The sequence below is a fragment of the Danio rerio genome, chromosome 17 (genome assembly GCF_049306965.1).
Source record: "Danio rerio strain Tuebingen ecotype United States chromosome 17, GRCz12tu, whole genome shotgun sequence".
Classification (NCBI taxonomy): Eukaryota; Metazoa; Chordata; class Actinopteri; order Cypriniformes; family Danionidae; genus Danio; species Danio rerio.
The window spans coordinates 28,247,020-28,269,395 of NC_133192.1; the positions used below are offsets into that span (position 1 = coordinate 28,247,020).

At 35.3% G+C, this 22,376-nt stretch overlaps 1 protein-coding gene across 8 annotated transcripts in view; it reads left to right on the forward strand.

Moving 5' to 3' along the window:
• larp1b (La ribonucleoprotein 1B) overlaps positions 1-22,376 on the forward strand; it is a 43,434-nt gene that overhangs the window by 18,284 nt on the left and 2,774 nt on the right. Inside the window, exons 4-17 of one of the 8 annotated variants that reach the window (XM_068214598.2) lie at positions 1,023-1,248; positions 5,444-5,563; positions 6,654-6,816; positions 10,901-11,045; positions 11,158-11,332; positions 11,821-12,059; positions 13,736-13,840; positions 13,934-14,296; positions 18,589-18,645; positions 19,501-19,618; positions 19,886-20,046; positions 21,194-21,300; positions 21,386-21,549; positions 21,702-21,846. In XM_068214598.2, the coding sequence (XP_068070699.2) occupies positions 1,023-1,248; positions 5,444-5,563; positions 6,654-6,816; positions 10,901-11,045; positions 11,158-11,332; positions 11,821-12,059; positions 13,736-13,840; positions 13,934-14,296; positions 18,589-18,645; positions 19,501-19,618; positions 19,886-20,046; positions 21,194-21,300; positions 21,386-21,549; positions 21,702-21,846 (2,288 nt within the window). The remainder of the gene's footprint in view (positions 1-1,022; positions 1,249-5,443; positions 5,564-6,653; positions 6,817-10,900; positions 11,046-11,157; positions 11,333-11,820; positions 12,060-13,735; positions 13,841-13,933; positions 14,297-18,588; positions 18,646-19,500; positions 19,619-19,885; positions 20,047-21,193; positions 21,301-21,385; positions 21,550-21,701; positions 21,847-22,376) is intronic. The other 7 variants (XM_068214599.2, XM_005158557.6, XM_068214600.2 and 4 more) reach the window with 7 other exon arrangements.

Genomic DNA, 22,376 nt, shown 5'->3' on the forward strand with positions numbered 1-22,376 from the left:
GCTGCGCCGAGGCATACGCATGCACTTTACACAGAAGTATAAATCAGCCTTAAGACCATTCTCGGTTAAATTTTGGAGACCGCCACTTGGAGATTGTCCTCCATGTTCAGTCACGGCCTTTATTTTTATTGTATGCGAGTATCGTAAAATACCTTAATCTAGCGAATAACCCCTGGGGTCGCAATCCAATGGAAAAAGAATTGAAAGTCTGATAGCTTTTTATTTACTTTTTTTTATGTAACTGTTAAATATTATTCTTATCTTCTGGAGGTTTTGGATAAAATATGGTAATTCTAATTGTTTAATAACGTACATGAGATTTTTGGAAATCACCAAGCGGCCCCTCCCCCCAGGGAGTCCCGACCCACACTTTGGGAACCATTGCTTTACACAACTCCCTAACTTTTCAGATTTATTGTAATGTAATGATGTGCGTCTTTTATGAAGGTGCTTTGGAACTATAAATATTTTGAAAAGCCATATACAAGTAAATGTGAATTGATTTAGGTTTACAAATCACCACATCACCCTACTCCAATGAATCTTGCTGATATACTGTCGTTTATTCTAAACCCAGAATTATTTATTTCTGGTAATAGCAGCATTATTACTTTTCAAATATTGTGTTGGCCTGCATCATATTTCTCCTTAAGACTTGTAATACAGTACACTAATAAAATCAACAGTACAACTGTATAGATCTTGTGGATATTCACCTTCTCGGATGTTCAACAGATAAACAATGTAAACATAAGTCAATTAAAATTAACAATGTATTTAAAAGCTGCCACTTTCCTTTGTTTCATATATCTATGTTTCAATGAGTGTGCTAGGAATACATTTTCATGTCAGTGTTAAGATAGCTTTAAGTGAATACATTTTTGCAACGTCATTCATATCATGCGCTTCCAAACCTGCAGGAGAAATGTGTGCGTCTTAAGTTTGACCGCTTGCACTGCTGGCTTCATTCTGCTGAGTTCAGACTGAATTCACTGAGAGATTGATTTGATTGCACTCCTCAGCAGCAGCAGAATGTGATCAACACACAGGGGAGGAAAGGGACGTCCGGACGGAGGGAGAGGAAGAAGGATCATGGGGGAGAGAAGAGGGATAAGGAGAGTGGAAGTGATGGAAGTGACAGTAAGGAGAACAGGGAGGCGCAGTCCAATTCAATCACGGGACTTTCGAACGAGCAGGAGGCAGAAGATGGAGAGGAAACACACAGCAGCGCCCCCCGCAGGAGAGGAGGTGAGACGGTCCATTACAGACATGTAAACAGGCAATCGAACTCATTGCATATCCATACTTGATCTCTGATTGGTTGTCTTAAAGGTAGAGTTCACCAAGAAATCTAAATTCTGCCATCACTTACTATTGACTTGTTTCAACCCAGTTGTTTAGCTTTTTTGATTAGATTGTGCTCTGTTCACAGTACAAGAATCTTAAAGTGTTTTTGTATATCATTCTGCTGATGTTGACTTGGCTTTAGGGATTGTAATAATATGTGCAGTAATGATTGCAGCATGGCAAAGTTGACGTTAAAGACAATTGTGCCAAAGTTATTGGATTGGTTGTCAAGTTTTATGTAAACCATAACACAGATGATTAATTAATTCCTCAACAAAACGCATATGATAATAAAGGTGCCAAAATACCCAGCTTTATGCACTTTAACACTGCTTATACACCATTTAACAAGGATTATTCATCTTCTTTCACTGTGAGCATTTTAGGCCTTGTTTTACCATATTTTCCAGAAACTATGTTGCGCTTAATTAGGATTTTATTACTTAGAGTAAAAAACAAAAGAAATTTTTGTGTAAGTCGTATTTTATAGTATCTTTCAGAAATGATATAAAATAAGCAACTGGCAGCTTTTATTGAAACCATTCCTTTTATGAAATGTATTTTTATAACTAATTATTTTATAAACTCAACCTTTTAGTTTTCCCATATTCAAGAGCGAAAGAGATGAGAATAATGTACATATGAACCAAATTATAAAACATGAATTATAGTGCATTCATTATAAACAACATTTGATAATAAGCCTTAAAATATTACTTGACTTTATTTGCAATATAAGTCACAGGTTGTTTCAGATGATAAAAACATGAGTTCTATTCTGAATAAATCTGGTAATGTTTTTTTATTTGTTTGTCACGTTATACAGAGCAAACAAAAGACAAAAACAAAACACCCCTTTCCCAGAATACCAGATCTAGGAACAATATATAATCAAATGTCTATAGAGAAAATAAAAGATGAAAACATTACATAAAAATATGACACAAGTTCCTGTTTTTCATATTGTTATGTTGTGTGCATAACAAAGGTTGCCAGACCTTATAAAATGTCTTAACTGACCCATTGATGGTATGCCTTATTTTCTCCAACTTATCCAGTGATTATGTGTTTATTGAATAGAGTTTTTCCATTTAAACAATAACAGTCTTCTAGCCAGAAGAGAACCAAAGGCTAACATTTTAATTTGTCCTGTGTTGAGAGGAGCGATCTCAGGGACCACCCCGAACAACGCAAGAAATGATGATGGCTCTACTTCTACCCCAAATGCCTCACAGAAGGTCTTCTAAATACTAATGCAGTATATGTGAAGCTGTGAACATGTCCAGAACATGTGCAGCAGAGTAGCAGGAGCATGCCTACATCGATCGCATGTGGGATCTATTTAATGTATTGTTTAAAATAATAAAAAGATTATTATTACATTCAATTTTTTTTAAATGTTTGGAAAATTAGGTGTGTTGTTTGAAAACACAAAGCACAGTGGTATTTAAAGTGGCCGGTCATGGGGAACTATTGGTAAATGTCAAACGTAAATGTAACATAAAACCCTGAATGGTTCAGCAGGGCTTTAAAAGTCAGTGCATTCTAGTTAAGGGAATAAATGTGATTAAGGCGAACATTTTAATTTTGGGTTGAATGATGCCTTTAAGCACGAAGGTCACTCATTTGAGTCCCAGCTGGGCCAGTTGGCATTTATGTGTGGAGTTTGCATGTTCTCCAAGTGTTAACGTGGGTTTCCTCAGGTTGCTCCTGTTTCTCCCTCAGACAAAAGACATTTGGTATAGGTGAATTAAATAGACTAAATTGGCTATAGTGTATGTGTGTGAATGAGTGTGTAAGGGTGTTTCCCAATACTGGGTTGCGGCTGGAAGGGGATCAACTGCGTAAAACATTTGCAAGAATATTTGGTGGTTCATTCCGCTCTGGCAACCTCTGAAATAGAGACTAAGCCGAAGGAAAATGAATAAATGAATGAATGCTCACACTCAAGTGGTTCAAAACTTTAATGAATTTCTGTCTTCTGTTGAACACCAAACTGGAAATATAGCAGCTGTTGACAACTGTTTTAGGAGTGAAAAACTCAATCAAAGTTAATGGTTGTCTTTTTCCAACATTCTTCCTTTTGTGTTCAACTGAAGAAAAAAACCTCAAACACTTTTGGAACAAGTGAAGGAAGTTCAAATTTGGGTGAATAATCTCTTGAAATTGTCAGAAGCACTACTATATTTCTTAAATAAAACAAACCTTAAAGACACTCATAAAGATTTAAATGTAGCATAAAATGATTAGAAATGACTTTTAAACATCTGTTCACCATAGCAAATCTCACTGTCTTTGTTAAAGTTTCAAAGCTACTACTGATTTCCTTAGGATAATCATTTAGCAATCCTAACTAAGTCACTCATGCAATCTTGCAAAATGTGTGTGAACTTGAACATGATCCCACGTGCCACAGCAGCAACTTTCAGCTAAAAGACAGGAAAGATGAGACCGTAAAAGGATTGAGAGCTTAGAAATGGTCATGATACCTGGGCGGGTTTCAGACACGTAAATGCTTTAAATCTCACACGCATGCCTTAACAGATATACACACACACACACACGCGCGCGCACACACACACACACACACACACACACACACACACACACACACTTAATATCCTTGATGTATTACACTGTTCTGATTGCTTAATGAAATGGTTCCTTAATTACTTCATAAATCTTAGATCATGTCTTTTTGGGATTAAAGTCTGAGGTAATATGCAGTGAAATATTGTCTAAATGTTATGGCAGAACATGTACAGGAGGATGTACAGCATTACTGAAAGTAAACCCCCAGACTGCCTTTGGGAAGCTTCTCTATCAGTTTCCTTCACTGTCTATGTGTTAAACCAAATACAGTGTTCAGCATATATTAGTACACCCCTCACAAATCTCTTTTAAATTCACGTTTTTAATAGGAAGCTATACAATATTATATTTGTGCATATAGATTAGATTAGTTAGTACTGAAGCCAAATCTAGAGCTTATCTAACAAAATAAATTACGATAACAGTCCAAAAACTAGTAAACTCAAATTTATGTTGTAGAAAAATATTAAAAGTAAATTTAAAAAAGAGGAAAAATCAAGAGAAGCACAAAAATGGAAAATGTTGTTGAAATCTTGTAGTTTGTAATTTATTTTTGTAATATTTTACTTGAGTGTAATTGTAATATTTTTCAGTTTCTAAATATGTTTAGTGACTAAAATATTATTTAATAAATATATATCTGTTTAATAAATCTGTTTGGTTTAAATGCTCTAAAATACATTGCCTACATTCACTGAGATTGATACAATTGATACAAATATTGATACAATTGATACAAATACTCATTTTTAAAATGGGGTGTGCTCAATTGTACTGAGCTCTATAAATATAAAATCTGCTTTATATTATTTTGTTATTAGAATAAATAAATAAAGAGAGAGTAGGAGCTCACTCTTATCAATGGAGAAACTGTTGTTATTTTCAAAACAGACATCACTAACTTGTACATACATGAATTGGTAATGTAAGACTCTCTTATTCTTATTTATTGAAGCAAAATTCAAAACTAATTGGTGATCAATGTAAGAATATCTTGAGATATCTTTAATAAATAAAACATATTAATAAAATGCCATTTTTTTTACAATTAAATCACAAATATTTCATTGAGAGGGTCTTATAATTCTCTTGGAATAATATTACAATTTTTAATATTTTATATAATTGTTATTTCTAGTAGAGTTTTTAAATGCATATTAGTAATAATAACATATATATGCTAACTGCTTTTAAGACAGTTGGTTAATTGTTGTAAATGTTTTATTGAAAAAAGTGTAGTTTTCATGATGTTCAACTGTTTTTGCCACATTTATAGCCATTGCTGCTTACATGGTGTTTAATCTTAAATAACAAATATAGTGTCTTATAAAAGATCACTGTGAATATTGAATTATTTTGAACAATTTAATAAAGTAAACTAAGCTAAAGAAATAGTAAAGATGTTTTGATGGTCTCTGAGATGTTGATGCTTATTTTTGACATCGTTATTTATCCTTGAATGACTCTGTTAATTGAAGCTCTTGTTCTGTCATGTGTCCGTCAGGCTGGAGAAGAGAGAGAGATTTCTTTGACACAGCGAGTGTTCGCAGTGAGGGCAGTAATGTCCGCGGAGGCCTCAGGGGCAGGGGCAAAGGTCGTGGACGGGGCAGAGGTCGTGGACGAGGTAACCCCAAAAAAACCCATTAACGGCTTCAACATCACTGCTCACTATCAGACTGTGTATTTTAAATAGCTGTCATATATATGACCGTGCGTTTGTGGCTTTATGACATTCTAGTTGAAAACGAAAGAATGCTCAGAATTCCATCCAGTAAAACAAGTGAAAACAGGACAAGTGACACTCCATGTTTACTTTTCAGTTCATCTAAATCTTTACCAATATGGGAATCGGATATATGGACTAAATTAATTAGCTATATATAATTAGGACTGCATGATATTGGGGGAAAAAAATAAATAAATATATATATATAAATTAATGTCATTAATTTAGATCAACTGAATGATGATCAAGTCTTTTTCCATGCAGTTCATCTGCATAAAGTACAGTCTTTTACAAGCAAAAATAAAGATATAAACAGTGCTTTATGGTTGTCTGGGGAGTCGAACAGAATTCAAGTGCAGAAGTTAAACAATCAAATGTAAAATGACATGGTCATAATTGTGTAAATAATCAAAAATATATATATTTAATGATAACTTTATCTTTTTATCTTTGCTAAATAATCAAATTCTGCAATGTGGCTGTTGCAAAGCCTTTGAAAGCTGCTATTGGGGTTCTTCCAGAAAATGTTAATCCGACAGCTCTTGAGATGGATAGTATTACTCTTTGTACATTGTTTGCTATATTACTCATACTTTTTGGTAAGTCATACTGTCTGTCTTGTCCCCCAGCAGATCGCTGGTGGGGTTTGTAAATCTATCTTTTGCCCTCAAACTAGAAAATAATACATCTTGAAGCCTCTTTTTAGATTTCTTTAAGGAAATGTGTTTAATCCATCCATCCATCCATCAATCGTTATTTTATTAGATTTTTTTTGTGTATGAAAGCTTATTTGTTTAGATTTTTACTTTTAAGAAATCAGAGAACAATTTAACTTATTGAATAAATGCAGTATATTGCACTTTTAAAACAAAATGTCAGTCAGTAACAGAATATCTCTTTAGTCAAAATAGATCTCTGTTCACTTTGGGGACCTAAAGAACTGCTATAATCTCAAAATGAATTTTCTTTCACGTCTCTCTGTTTTCAGGTCGGGGTGATTACTCCCTCAGTTACCGGGACTCTTACCTAGATGGGAATTCAGTTCCAGCAGAGTTCGGTACTAACATGGTCTATTACTACAATGACGGTAATCGCGTGCAGATGTATACCATTGAGGAGAATTTGCTCAAAGAATACATCAAACGCCAAATGTAAGTTCAGAGTTTGATTTTGCATTTAAATAGTGAACTGCACATTTTCTTTTTGAAACAAATGTTTTAACATTGATCAGTATTAGAATCAATAATGATTATCGAGCACCTATAACAAATGATTATTATAGAACAGTTATAAGGATTTCTGTAGTGACACTGAAAGCTAAATCTCAGGAATAAATGACTTATGCTACATTTAAAAAGAAAACTCCTTTTAAACAGTTTTTTACATTTGAAAAGGTAAAATTATTTGACAATTTTATTTTTGGTCAAATAAATGCAGCCTTGGTGAGAAAGGTGATGTTTCAAAAACATGAAAATAGTGCTAATGCCGAACTTTTGACTAGTAGTATACTGTAGAACCGTGTGTTCAGTGTCTTGCATTAGTGCCAGCAGAGGGAGCAGCTGGAGCATCGGGTGGCCTTGCACTGCCTGTTTTAGCTTGTCCTTAATTTAGCTCGTCTGCCTTCTGGATGATGGAGAAAGGGTCAGATGATCTGGGTCAGAGAGATTAGGGCATAGGACACTGGGTGTGTTGTGTTTATGGGAGCATTTCCTAGTTTATCACAAATAATGACTTTTGCATTTCATGTGCAATGCAAATTTGTAAATTTGGACTGGTTCATGTGTGTGGGTTCACGTTTTGCCTCTGCCAGCCAGCATGAGGTTATTGTTTGTGCGTGTGCATTCTTGCACGTGTAATCTTATTCACAGAGTTCAGCCAAGCTTATTTCAGCACTGTGACTGTAGCAAGCTGAGAGTCACCCCATGTGCACGCACATACACACTCACACTATGATTTTTTTTATAAATATATATTTATATTAAATATATAATATAGGAACTTTTGGAAATCCATCGCCATTGACTTCCATAGTACAGAAAAGCATTACTAAGAAATTCAGTGTCTATCGGTTTACAACATTGTTCAACATAAGAATGAAATGAAAATATCAGAAAGAAAATGTACAAAAATTTTGTGAGGCTAAAAACGGTTGAATCTTTTCTTTTGGAAATATGGGAAATTTCCAGACTTTATGGAAAACTGTGAGTAGTAATGTATATTAAGAGTGGTGTAACAGATCACAAATCTCACAATTGAGATCACACTACGATTTTTAAGTCACAAATCTTTTTTTTAGATCCGCAATAAAGGGATAACACACTATTTGCTTTGCATTTATACAAAAATACTACTGCAAAAACCATTGGTTTTACAAGCAGAACTTAGAACCCGTAATTTAAATAAAAATCAAGAAAGATTCAGCTGAAAGAAAGGAAAATGTTTAATACGAAAAATTATCTTTGCTACTGATAATGCGAAATATAGAAATCTCACTTCTTCTACAACAAAATTTATTTTCTCATTTCATTATATGTAGATCATTTTTGAAAACCTATTCAGTGACATCATTTTGATGAATGTTTGTCGCCAGCTATTGATTACTCAATGTAACTGCTACAACATTTACCAGCGTCAAGTACCATTAAACGGTGATTTTAATTTTTACCATAAACATCAGTGTTCATATCATGTTCTCCCAGTACTTCTGTGTTGTTTAATTGTTTGTAACAAACTGAAAAAGTGTTAAAATTGTATCTCAATTGATCAAACGCAGATTTAAATGCAGCACTTGGAAGGATTAATAAACATATGCAAATCATTATTAACATTTATCGTTCATGTTGAGTAGGTCACAAATTGAGATCACAATCTTTTAATGTTTAATTAATTTAATTGCAGGCTAAACAAAAAGTGGCAGAAAACACCTTTTAATTATTAACCTAAAATAGTATTTAGGTCTCACCACAACTTTTTCCGTCATTATTATATTTTACAGGGAAGCCAAAATCCTTTCATAAATGTGATTTGAATTTCGTGGGAAGTTCAAAAATACTAGTAATACAATATTAGTAAAATGAATGGGGAAAGAATATTAACAATATAAAGAAATTAATTAGCGGGCCAAGTGTGTTCCGAAATGTGGGTTGTGATCTGTACAGATCACAAATCTACTGTGATCTGTTACACCCCTATATATTAATAGGAGTAATGCTATTGTACTATTGTGACATTTTGCTTGCATGGTCTAGTATCAGAAATACCAAAAATAGAATATTAAAAAAAGCTTTATAAAACAAGTATTTTAATCCCAACAACAATTGCCTGATTGCTTCTATAGATTATGTTTTAGTCCTTGTTTAGTTTTTATATATTTTTTTATTGTAAAAAAAGTGAACATAAATATAATGGAGTAAAAGTGTCTCCTGGATATTCTGCCAGGAGAGATTGATTTCACACCAAAACATACCAATGAGTGAATCTTGCACAACATCACTGCTGAAACTCCCCAAAATCAATGTCAGAACGGCTCGCGGGACGTTCCAAGCTCGGCTGACTAAAGCTGCTGGAATGTGAGGTGTGTTCAGGGTGGAGACACTCGTTCCTCCCAGACCACTGCTGTTCACAGGAGAGCTCACAAGTCTTATTGTGTGTTAATAGGCATGAGGCAGAAGTGGTTAAGCTAACACATTAGAAAGATCATGTATAAGGTTTTTATTTGCTAACGTGTGAACAACTTGTATAAACTTCTCCAAAATAAGACCTTTTATGTCTTCCCAGTTGACATAATCTCCACTAGTGTTGCTGTTAACAAGGGATTCTGAATTCTAAATGCAGCACATCAGTTTCGTCTCTGAATTTATGGTGGTTCGTCAAAGGAATGCGTGTTTTTTGAGGAATTTTAATGAGCTTTTTTTCAAAACAAATGGTCCAGAGATGCTCTAGACTATTAGTTTGCGGTATTTAAATATGAAATTCAGCAGTGATGGTGCAGTTTGGTCTTTTTCTGCACCTGGTCTCACTGGAGCCTTGCCAGAGGCTTAGAATCATCTGAATGGAACTGATCTGTTCCTTACCTCACACACAACACCCAGAGGACAGAGGTAGAAGAAGAGAAGAAAAGCTGATGTCTGAATGCATTTGCTGCGGGAAAAGAGTAAGGGATGATAAGATAATTAAAGATTTCGTTATTCCCAAGGTTCTTTTTCCAGCAAGTAGCAAAATAGCTTGACAATAACTACTTACTATTTTGCAGTCCTGCAAACCTAACCAGACTGAATGAAAATGTAACATTCTGTGGCTGAAGTCCTGCTTATTAAAAAGAAAGGAAAGCGTCAAACACTTTGTAATGTTCATTTTTCCTTTCAGATTGATTTTATAAATTACCATAAAAATGTGTATCAAATTAATAAAATGCTTGTTTTCTGTTATGATCTCAGATCTTTATGTCCTGCTTGGTTCTGTTTTCTTTTCTATCGTTTTTTTAATTAATTTATTTTTTAATATTATTTAAAGCATTACTGCAGGGGTGGAAAATTGCTATTATCGGCTATAAGTCAGGTTTGCATGTAATCATTAAAAGTGTCAGATTAACTAATATTTTCTACTGGTTAAAAGTGGGGTCAGTTTATTTTATTTATTTATTTTTTTATTTTTTCAATTATTCTGTTCATCAAGGTGGCTTTTATTAAATGAAAAAAAAATTATTAAATATATTTTAATTACTTATTCTATATGTAGTTTCAAATGAAATTATTACTCCAGTCAGTATTACTTGTATTACTATTACTATACATTGATAATAATAATTAATATTAGAGTGATTTCTGAAGGATGATGTGACTGAAGACTGGAGTAATGAAGCTGAAAATAGTGCAATAACATTTCACAATTTTGCAATTTGTACTGTATTTTTGATGAAATAAATGCAGTCTTGGTGAACAGGATAAGCTTATTTTAATACATTTATAAATCCTACTGACCCCAAACGTTTGACCGGTAGTGTATATTTTTATACTATTCAGAGGTAATAAAGTTTTTATTTTTATACATCTTTAACTGCTCAGCATGTTGCTAGCAGCTTTAAATATGTTGTGAATGTAATTATATCCATGTAATTGTATTTTATTTTGTAGCCAGTATTTAAATACGCAGTAACTACAGGGCGGCAAATGTGAAACTGCACTGTTTAATTGTTATTTGGGTGTTTACAGATGGCTGTTTTTGTTTTGCTCTTAGTGAATACTACTTCAGTCTCCCAAACCTGGAGCGTGACTTTTTCCTGCGGAGAAGGATGGACTCGAAAGGCTTTTTGCCCATTTCTCTGATCGCCAGTTTCCACAGAGTCCAGGCCCTCACCACTGACATCAACCTTATTAAAGAGGTGAACATTGCACTGAACCTTCACCCCTGACCTGCCTCTTTTTTTAGGACACACATCTCAGAGATGGTTATCTGCAGTCTGTGTCATGTAAGGTTTTTGTGTGTCTGTACAGGCGCTGAAGAACAGTGAGGTTGTGGAGCTGGTGGATGAGCAGATTCGTAGGAAAGAGGAGCCGGAGCAGTGGCCCATCCCGGCACTCGCTCTCGACTCCCCGCGCACCGATTTCTCCCAGCTCATCAACTGCCCAGAGTTCGTTCCGGGACAGACGTTTACCTCCCTCAGCACAGGTTCTCATGTCTTCCTCCCACAGCCTAAATATAACATTTTGCTACACCAGCCATTACAGTGTTTCGCTGAGTATTCGCTGGTGTGTTGCTTTTTCATATCTGCAAACTAATGTTTCGCTACACCTGCTACTAGCATATTTATATTTTGCTATACATACCATTGGCTTATTTTAAATTATGGTGGCAAACTAAAGTTATGCTACACCTACCAATGGATGTAATAGTTTTTAATTAAAAAGCTGTGTTTAAATTAAAAAGTGTTTGTTTGTGGAAAAAATTAGGTCAACATCATTTTGGGTACTTGCCAGTGATTTTTAACACAAATTTGGTGCTTATCAATTGTTATTTTAGGTCCTGCTTTTGGTGTTTAAGGCTTTTAATTTAACTTTATATTTTGCTGTGTTGTATTATTGAGTTAAACTATTATTTTGCTTAATTTTTAAAATCCAGGACTCATCAACTTATTTCTGTTTCTGCGTGTATCACAGTGTCGTCCTCTCCAGTTAATCAGCACATGGATGAACCCTCTCTAGTGAATGGCCAAACCAGCGATGAGACAGATACAGCCAAACCTCAATCCAAAGAATCGTCCCCTTCAGACTCAAAGAGCAGCTCCGGTGAGGATGGGAGTAATCTTAAAGAGCGCTCCAGCAGTCTCTCTGATCCAGATGCACAGCCGTGGATACAGGTGGAGAAACGACACAGAAACACATCTGGGAAAAATAAGGTACTTCTGGATCCACTAAGAGTATTCTGACATAAGACGCTGTGTTATGTTGCCTGTCAATTCTTACAAATACCAAAATTTGTTGATTTTAAAATGCAATAGGTTTTTGTGAATAAAAATAAAGTGAAAGTTAATGTAAAATAAAGTTAAGTCTTTTTAAATGCAAGTGAGCTTAGGTATTACAGTGGACAGGCTTATGTGTTTATTTAGATCCCCATTAGCCCCTGCCAACGTAGTTGCTGTTCTTCCTGGTGTCTGACAAACAAAATGACACATTTACATCAAATCATCATCAAAACCAATACAAATAAAAAAACATTTAAAATAACACAACAGAAACAAATACCAAAACCAAGAGTAGATACAAATATCACAACCAAAACCATAATCATAGAAACAATACATAGTTTAAAATTTGTTTAATACATTGAAAGTATCAAATAACTACATTTAAGTGTAATCAGTATTTTATGATACAAAAACTTAGTTTTTGGAAATGAGAGCATACAATATTGTTGCACAATATACAGGGCCAGTGCGTCCATAGAGGCGATCGATAGTGAGAATAGTGAGAGCGCGACATCAACCTCATTTATGTCCGTGTTACACATTCGTCATCTGAATAATGATTGTCTGATCACGCTGATCTTCTAATGTAATCAACAGCTTGGTACATGGCGAATCTCCTCCAAAAATGACAGTGAAGTTTGTGGGGATGTGTGTAGTTGCTGTCAGGTGATGTGCGTTTGACAGGAAGGACTTTACCTCACGTTCGTTTCATACAGATTACAAAACCAAAAAACTTTTGTTTTCAAGTGTATTTCTGTCTGTGAAGCGAATGTTCGCTGAGATTGCTTTTATTGACCACCAAACTGTCGTAAAAGCACATGTTTGGTCTGAGCTTCTTTCCCCAAAGAAACATCAATCTATAGCGATCAATAATTGGCTCCTGTACTAGTAGGCGGGGCTTCATTCACAATATTGACCATTACACTTTTCCCAATTTAAAACTACAGTTTTAAAGTTACTTTCAAATTAAAATGTAAAATTAACGTCAAATATCAGCATTAACAATAGAGACACATCACACATCTTTAGGAGCCTATCTCTGTAAATGGAGTAAAAAAATATACATATATATGTAGTGTTAGGTTTATTTAGAAAGAGATAAGTTATACATAAATTAATGTAACCCTTTACAGTTTTAGGGTGTACACCCACTAGGCTATCCGAACCATGCCAAGTATAACAGTTTAAAAGTGACCTCCAGCGTTCTTGCTTTTCACTGAAAATGAACGCAAGTGTAATATATTCTGTATTCTTTCTTTAAAAGTGCTATATTAGATTTATTTTAGATGTATGGCAATATAATATTGTTACAATTACCAACTTAATAATAAAATATATAGTAACAATGATATGGTATCAGCTTAGTGTACATCCCTGTTATTTTGCTTAATTATTCTAAAACACACACAGTTGTAAACTATTTAACGCAATTGTTGTGTTTAAAAAAAAAGTTGTCTTTATATTATGTCATAATTCTTCAAGTTGCTTCGTTTCTCACCAGTCGGCTTTAGGTTCTCTAACACTGTTCACTCACGCTGCTCTTTTCTTTTCCTCCATATTTCTTCATCCATCATTTCCTCTGTCTATTCTGCCCTATGGCTGTGCAGACTTCAGTAACTCCTCTCCCTCCTAGCCCTCCTTCCTCTCCTCCTCCTCCTCCACCTCCTTCTCCTCCTCCTCCTATTCCCCGTCTTGAGTTCTTCCCATCTGCAGTTGAGTATTTTCCCATTTTCTGCTTTTCCTCTGCTTGCTGCTGTTTTTCATTTACTAAACGGAAATAAGACTCAATTTGGTGTTTTCTTTAGGAGCGCACAGAATTGGTTCAGTCCACCCCAAAGCCTCAGCCTGAAGCCGACCAGGAGGAGCTGGACTTCCTGTTTGATGAGGAAATGGAGCAGCTTGCTGCACCTCGCAAGAACACTTTCACCGATTGGTCAGATGACGATTCTGATGACGAACTTGACGACAGAGATGTGAACAAGATCCTGATTGTTACTCAAACGCCTCCTCACCTCCGCAAACACCCTGGTGGTGATCGGACGGGCAACCATGTGTCGCGTGCCAAAATTACAGCCGACCTCGCCAAAGCCATTAATGATGGACTGTTCTACTATGAGCAGGATCTCTGGACGAAAGAAGAAGGGCCGCCAGAGTGTGCCAATGCCAAGGTGAGAGTGCTTATTTTTTCAGTGTACTTCTTAAAATGGCAGAAGATCCAAGGCAATATTAACAGTTTTATTATAGTTTTTTATGAACCAGCAATTCAAACAGGCAGACGGAGAGAACATGCAGTGCTAACAGTAAAGAGATAGAACAATACAAAAAAATCCCTAAATACAAATATGCATTTATAAATAGATATGTGACTCTTGACCACAAAACCTCTCTTGTGTTGCACGGGTATCTTTTTGGCAAAAAACATGTTCCATTGAAGATTGTTTTGTAAATGTCCTAATGTAAATATATAAAAACTCAATTTGGATTAGTAACATGCTTTAAGCACTTCATTTAGATAGTAAAGATGATTTTCTCAGTATTTAAATTCCATATTTTCCATATTTATCTCGACCAAATCTTGACCCAGACCCATCCTAGGGTTGGGCGATGTCGACCAATTTGGCATCGTACATTGTCTAATGCGAAACATTGCGATGGACGATGGCATCGTTGTCACAGGCAACGATGAATTCATTATTTATGAATAAAAATTAATTGATGATGAATTAATCATTTTTAGTCTGCCTGTCAACTGCCTGACCCGCATGTTTTTTTTTTTTTTTTTGCCTTTAACCAAATCATAAATAAACAAAGATAAGTTACAAACAAATTACCACCTGTCAATCACTTTTTCTGTGGGACTCGTTATAACGGCTTTGACAAACTTGGTTGGTACCAATCAACAGTGTCTGAGGTTTTTACTAAAAATACTAAGTACAGACATGAAAGCAAAAGATTGAAGCAGTGTACTGATGCTGTGACACGTTACCTGATAGATTCAAAAGACCGAAGAGTCGTTAGATAGAGAGATATTCAATTAAATACCACATTTAACAACTATAGTTAGACACGATCCAGCAGTACATCTTTGACAAACTGTACGACTTGCACTGCACTCTCTGGGGTTTCAGACGAGCGCATGACAGAGTGTGTGTGTTTGTGGTCATGTAATGTGCATTTTTAGCAGTATAGTGTTGAAGGAGGGCTTTTTTAGAAATGCTAGATAAAACGGCAGTATGGACGTGGATCCTTTTTGTTATAAAATGCTATTTTAAAACTAAGACATACTAGTTTAAACAGTGCCTAATTGTGTTTATTTCACGAGCGGGTTTGCGACGCGGGCAGGGCGGAACATCGCTATGTCGCCTCAGCATCGCTATCGGCCATCGGTTTGTCTATTGACCCAACCCTACCATCCTATACATCAATGAATATATAAACTCATGAATACAACGAGATTTATGAATGTCAGTTAAAAATAAAATAAGACAGTTGCTGTGTCTCATTTCAGTGGCTGTATCCTCTGAAGGATTCACTCAAAGTGCGCTGCGTCATCGCAGCACGACGAAGGCTGTCTCTGTCTTCAAACGCAGCCTCACAATGCATCCTTCGTTACCTAGTTAATGAAGGACACAACCGATGGATCCTTTGTGGCCTTTTACGTCCCAGGATTCATTGCGCGCTGATAACGCCAGGACGTTTTTTTTAAAAACTCCAGTTTAAATGTATTAATTAGGTTTATTTTAAGTTGAGATCTAAACACATATAAAAAAAAAGTATGACTTGTTTTAGTAAAGAGGGATTTTATAGAGAGTTTACATGTTTACGTGTACATAGATTAAAGCAAATATATTTCCAGCTTTTATAAACCTTGTTTTGCCTGTAGATTGATTAAAATAAGTTTTAAAATCACTTTGGGGAAAAAAAGTATTTATAAATTTTACCGGCACTTATTGACAGCAGCTGTTACGGTTGCTAGGTGACGAGATCTGTCCTCTGTAGGCTAGATCGTCTTATTTCAAAGTGCTCGGTTCATCCTGTGTGGACTTAGAAGGACTCGCCTTTGAAGTCTGCATCCTTCGGAGGATGCAGCTTCTGAAGACACAGCTAAGGATTTTTGCGATTTAGGGTCACAGTATATAGAATACCATCTGTATATGTACATAAACATTTGTATATAACATTTTAGCATATATATTTTTTAGAAAGAATAGATTTAGAAGAATATTAGAAAGTGTATAGCTTTGAAAAGCTCTTGGGTTAAGATGCTTCCCATTTGGTTAAGGTCATTGCGCATTTCATCATGATCTACGTTACTTTTGTGTGAGTTTTGTTGAATTAAAAACTCCATGTTATGGGTTGTACAATAGAGTCGCAAAGCAAATGAATGATCTTTATATAAATGTAAGATTGTGTGTTTTAATATAACTTAATTTGGTGCACTTTCACAACCACCTGGATGACCGCCTGAGTCATGCTCATTCAACCACTAAAGAGTTTACACTATGAAAGCAAACTGATCAGTGGCCATGTTCAACTTTTTTTGGCCCTGTTTACCATGATTTAAGATCCTCAATACTTTATAAATACAAATAATATATACAATAATTGTGTATATATATATATATATATATATACAGTAACAGATGACTGGTCATATATTTCCTTACAGGTCCCATTAACAAATACATATAAAGGTCAGTTTACATGGTGTAAACGCATAAGTACAATCATTTTCTCCCAATATTGCAGGTATTAGTCCAGTTGTAGTTTTAAAGAAAAAGTCATTCTCTCCATATTTTGAACAATAGAGACTATATCCAACCATTCAGATTTTGTAGGGGGCTCGAGTTGTAGCCACTTTTTTTTTAAGAAATACTTGACTTTTATTTGTCTTTGTCTTTGATTCCTCCAGTAAAAATCTTGCCACATACCAGAGCTGAAAGAAGTGGCCTGTGCAGAGCAGATATTCAACCAATCTTCCTCTGAGATAACTAGTTTGCATTATCTCTCATTTTAGTCTGATGTAATTTTTTGAGTGTTTCTTGGTGGATTGGATGGAAGAATACAATTTTGAAACAAGTCAAGCAAAACATATCTTAAAGTCAGAGAATAGACTAATGAAGAATAATGCTCACCTGTGCTGCTTTAAACTCTTAAAGTTATAATTTTAATAAGATGATTTGGTGGAGAAGCACTTTGTGTCATCATAATGTTTGTATTGTTTAAAGACATTTGTATTGTTTAACACTTTGTAATAGAAAAGGCCACCATTTATATTAAATACACTTTTTTTTATAACTTAAAGATAGCTAATGACTCGTTAAAACCGTTTAATTCAAAGCATAAATGAAAATATAAATTTCTTTAAAAAAAAGTAATGACCTCAAACTTTTTGAACTCTAATGTAAACAAAAAAGCTTCCTTTAAAGAGAACACGAGTAATAGAACCACCACAGTAAATTGCGCTTAGTGTGGAGTTGGTTCGGCAGCTGCTGGTTTCTGGTGAATGTCCACACTCAGCAGTAACATGGGAATTTTCCACTGCAAATGTTTGAATTGTTCTGTGCTGGACAAACATACAGAAAGATACGATTACGATCTGAAATTAAACGGCACGTTTTGTCTTCTGACTGATTTCTCAGTCAGCCTGAGCACTCTAGGATTTTGGCATGCGATTGCAGACCTTTTAGGGTTTGAAATAGGGTAATATCTTTTAGGATTTAATTTATGTTGTGTCAGCTTTCTCACAGTGTCTGGATTTAATTGTTGGAGTCCACAGTGTTGGCATTTGTTTTTCACTGTAATAACAAATACTAATAAGTATGTATCATTTACAGTCAGCCAATCAGACAAGAGCTCCGTGAAAGCATGTGACCTATAATGTATACATGTTTTTAGTATTTTAGTAAGTAGAGTTGTGGTCTTGATTAGCTCTTAGATTAAAATGCTTGTTAAGACGTGCCCATTCATATTAATATAATTCAGTTCCCTATACAATGAGTGTGAGTAACTGTTTAGTTTGTCAGATGTCAAGTGAGTTTTTACTGTACAGTGGTATTGCAGATACTTCTCTGTTTTCCACTTATGGGACTCGTAACACCTGTGTTAACCGTGCCAAGGTCTTTGTGGGCTGAAGTTCATAGTACAGACACCTGATAAACAGCTGCACAAAACGACAGTAACAAGAACATGTGGCTTTGCTCAAATTAGTTAGTTTCTGATAGGAATGTGCTAAAAACTGATAACTCTTGTCCTTTGAGCTGATACCCTGGCTGGTTTAGGTCCGTTATGGAAAAAATGTGACATTAAAACCACCAGTAGGTGGCAGCAAGTCACTGTTTAAATGAGGAATTCATTGACTCTAAGTGAGTCATTTGAGAAATCTGATTCATTTAGAAACTAAGTGAGTGACTGTCTTTGTGATTGAATCAATATATAATTTTCATAATTTGGATTATAGAATAATTTTGACTACCATTATGATGGGATTCACCAGCCTGATCTCACGAAGTGTAACGTAAGTATTTTACGTTTTGTCAGTTTAGTGGCTAATTCGTACGAATTTGTACAAGTTCAGTCGTACGAAAATGTATGATTTTAAAAAGGAGGCGTGGCACCTAACCCCACCCCTAACACTAACATCATTGGGTGATGAGCGAATCGTACTAAATTGTACGAATTAGATCGTACGAATTCATACGAATTAGCCACTAAATCAAAAAGTTACAAATTGCCTTGAGATTGTGTTGGATTCACCACGCACTGTTTGCTTTTTAACACTCAAGATGTATTTTTGTTGGTACATACTTGATAAAGCCCACTCATGCCACAATAGCACAGATGAATAAACAATGACGCTTTAAATTCTATTGACGTTTAACTTTTTTGATTTAACATTTTGGGTACTGTGAGATCAGGTCACTGATATAGCAGAGACATCAAATTTAAATCATTATGCGAGTCAGCTCGTCCAAGCAAAGTCCATATATTGTTCTTTCTGTTAATGTAAAGGATATTCTTGGAAAACTTCTGATTGATTTACTACGTAATGTCTAATTTAAGGCCTGAAAGCTTCACTCTTAATAGCCAAGTAAGCTGAAGCCTTTATGATGGACAATAAAGATGTCATTTGTGAGCTCCTGTGAGTAATAAGTGCTGGTAAAGCTGATCAAGTGCACATCCTGCTGTCAAACAGTGAGCGGGGATGACTTCATTGTTCATTCAGACAGAAACATGAAGTCTCTCAGGGCACTTTGTCTTCTTCTCCTTCCTTATGTTTTTAAATGAAGAGTGTGATGCTTGTAGTTTATATGCTTTTAGCTCTTACCTTGTGTTCTGTGTGTAATGTGTCAATGTGGTTAATATTTTTTAGGAAATGGAAAACTTTAAAAAGCTCAACATGATCAGCCAAGATGAGTTTGAAACTCTGACCCCTAAACTTCCCATTGACCCAAACCAAGAGGTCCCGCCTCCTCCACCATGTCAAACAGGTGATTGGACATTTCATTTCTCTATTAGAAAAGCATTGCATTTATCTTTCTGTGATTTGTTTTAATATGCAAACAATTAATGTATTTATTTGTTTTCCATATTTTTACAAGTATTTATTTTACTGTTTTATTCAAATAAAGTGTCACAAAATAAATGCATACACATGCTCAGGAAAAATATTTAATATTTAAGAAGTTCCTTGGTTTTCTTTACATTTGTAAAAAAAAAAAAAAAAAGTTTAATTTTTTTGTTGCTTTTTTCTGTAGATGATTCTAGCATGGCTCATTCTCTCCCTGCGGATGTCCCAGAATCATCCAGTGTGCCTAGAACCCCACGTACACCTCGTACACCTGGAAGACAAGATCCCACCAAAACCCCACGGTTCTACCCTGTCATTAAAGAAGACAGCGGCAACCTTGATGGAAAGGTACGTTTGAACTAAAGCAGAATTCTTTGTGGGATTATCAGAATAATGAATAATAAAAAGAGTAATTAATAGTAAACCTATAGACAATTAAAAATATGGCACGTTATAAAGGGATAGTTCTGTGTTCTACAGTGGTTAGATTTTTATTTTTATCAATTTTTATTTTTTTTAAAAACAAGATATTGTGAACAAGAATGCTGGAAAATTTTTAATCTATGCACAAAACAGGAATATCGCATAAAAGCTTTGTGAATAATGCAGCGTTTCCACCCATTAGTCAAAGAGAACAAAATTGTCTTGATTAACTGGTGCCAAATATTAAAAGTAAAAATGGAATTTGCTGGGGTAGGAGAAGCTGCGTCGATCTTTTTTTTCTTTTAATAAATGACTTGTGCCTCAGAAGACAAATGCTGACGTGCCTTTAACACGTGGTGGCGTTTGAAGGTATGAGACACAGAGTAAAGACTGTCTTGACAGTTCTGGAGGTCATTAATAATATAATAACACTAATACTGAAAGGGTTACAGTGTTTTAGAATGACCAAAACAACATTTCCGATGTTTTACAATGTGCTCAGCCTGCTGGTTTGTCCATTCACACACATTTTTATCATCACATGATCTCTTATAACAAAATCATGTGACCTTTTTTAATGGGCATACTGGAATTTGTTCAGTAAAAGTGTTTCCATTAAAGTGTGTGCATCTCTTCTTATTGAATAAAAACTTTATCAATCTCAGTTTTGCACATTTTCAAAACTTAAGAGCATCTTGGTGTTCCCATCTCTTTAACTCGGTGACTGTTTTTTCCAGCACTCTTTAGTATACCTTCCCTTGATATCTATAGATTTCAGTATATCAAAAGAAATAAAAATTATTTTTTTATATTTTTGAGAACCATCCCTTTAAGTCTGAAACTGAAGGTTTTTCCTTTTTGGCTTTATTTTGTTTAATAAATAATGACACAGTGCATTATTTCATGTGGTGATGGTGTTCATCTGAGGTTTTATCTTACAATTTTTAAGACCTGCCAAGGACCAGATAATTTTGAAATATATTTTGATGCAGAAAACCATGGGATTCACTAGGGTATCACTTTTTAGGACCGTCCATTTCATGCATTAAAACATTGTTCTGACTCTTTTTAGACCCCCAGAAAGAGAAAAACCCGCCACAGTTCTAACCCTCCTCTGGAGTGCCATGTCGGCTGGGTGATGGACTCACGGGAGCACAGGCCTCGCACTTCCTCCATCAGGTTTGTGGCTTTATTCTTTTACTCTTCTAGCACTAATGTGAAAGCTGGCTCTGTTAAACTCTCTCTCTTGTTTTTCTCTGTACAGCAGCTCAAATGCGTCTCCGTCTGAGGGAGCCCCGGCGCTGTCCGGCAGTTACGGCTGCACCCCGCAGTCCCTCCCCAAGTTCTGGCATCCTTCCCATGAGCTTTTGAGAGAAAACGGCTTCACCCAGCAAGTTTACCACAAATACCGCAGGCGATGCCTCAATGGTACGATAAGTTGTACGCCAGGGTTGTTATCAAAGCCTTTGTCCATCCATCTATCCTTTCTGCCATGCATTCTTTCTTTCATCCATTCATCTATTCATCTATCTATCTGTACAAACCTAACTTACGTAAAATAACTCATGTTTGTTCTTCAGAGAGGAAGCGGTTAGGTGTGGGTCAGTCTCAAGAGATGAACACCCTCTTCAGATTCTGGTCCTTCTTCCTCAGAGACAACTTCAACAGGAAGATGTACGAGGAGTTCAGGCAGTTTGCCGTTGAGGATTCCAAGGAGAACTATAGGTCAGAGTCACAGTCTTTAATCCTGTGTTTTACCTGCAGATCATGTATGGACAAATTGTGCTCGTTTAATTTGAGCTTTTCTCAAACATTCACTCCAGTCTGGCAAAAGGGTGTATAAATCACATTCCTAAAATAAAAAAAACAAATTAGCTATAGCAATGAATAAGTTGTCAATAGCATTTTTTGAAAGTGTTTACATTAGACATGCAATATAAAAACACGTCCGTGTGGCTGCCTAGTTTGGACATTGTCTGGTTCGTATCTGAGATGGGTGACGTTTTAAAGTCATAAAGTGTTTTGTATGATAGCATATTCTGAATTCTGTAGCAAATCCTGTTTAGCATATATATTTATAGTTGTCACGGCAGAAAAATAGCTGATTTATAAACATGAAGGGTCATACAGTTCAGTATGAAATGTTTTCACCAAAACTTGTTTGCAGCAAAACTATTTATATTAAATGAGATGGCAACAAATTTTACCCTAGTAAGTTTTCTGAGAACACGGATCATTTGAGAGTAATATTTTGC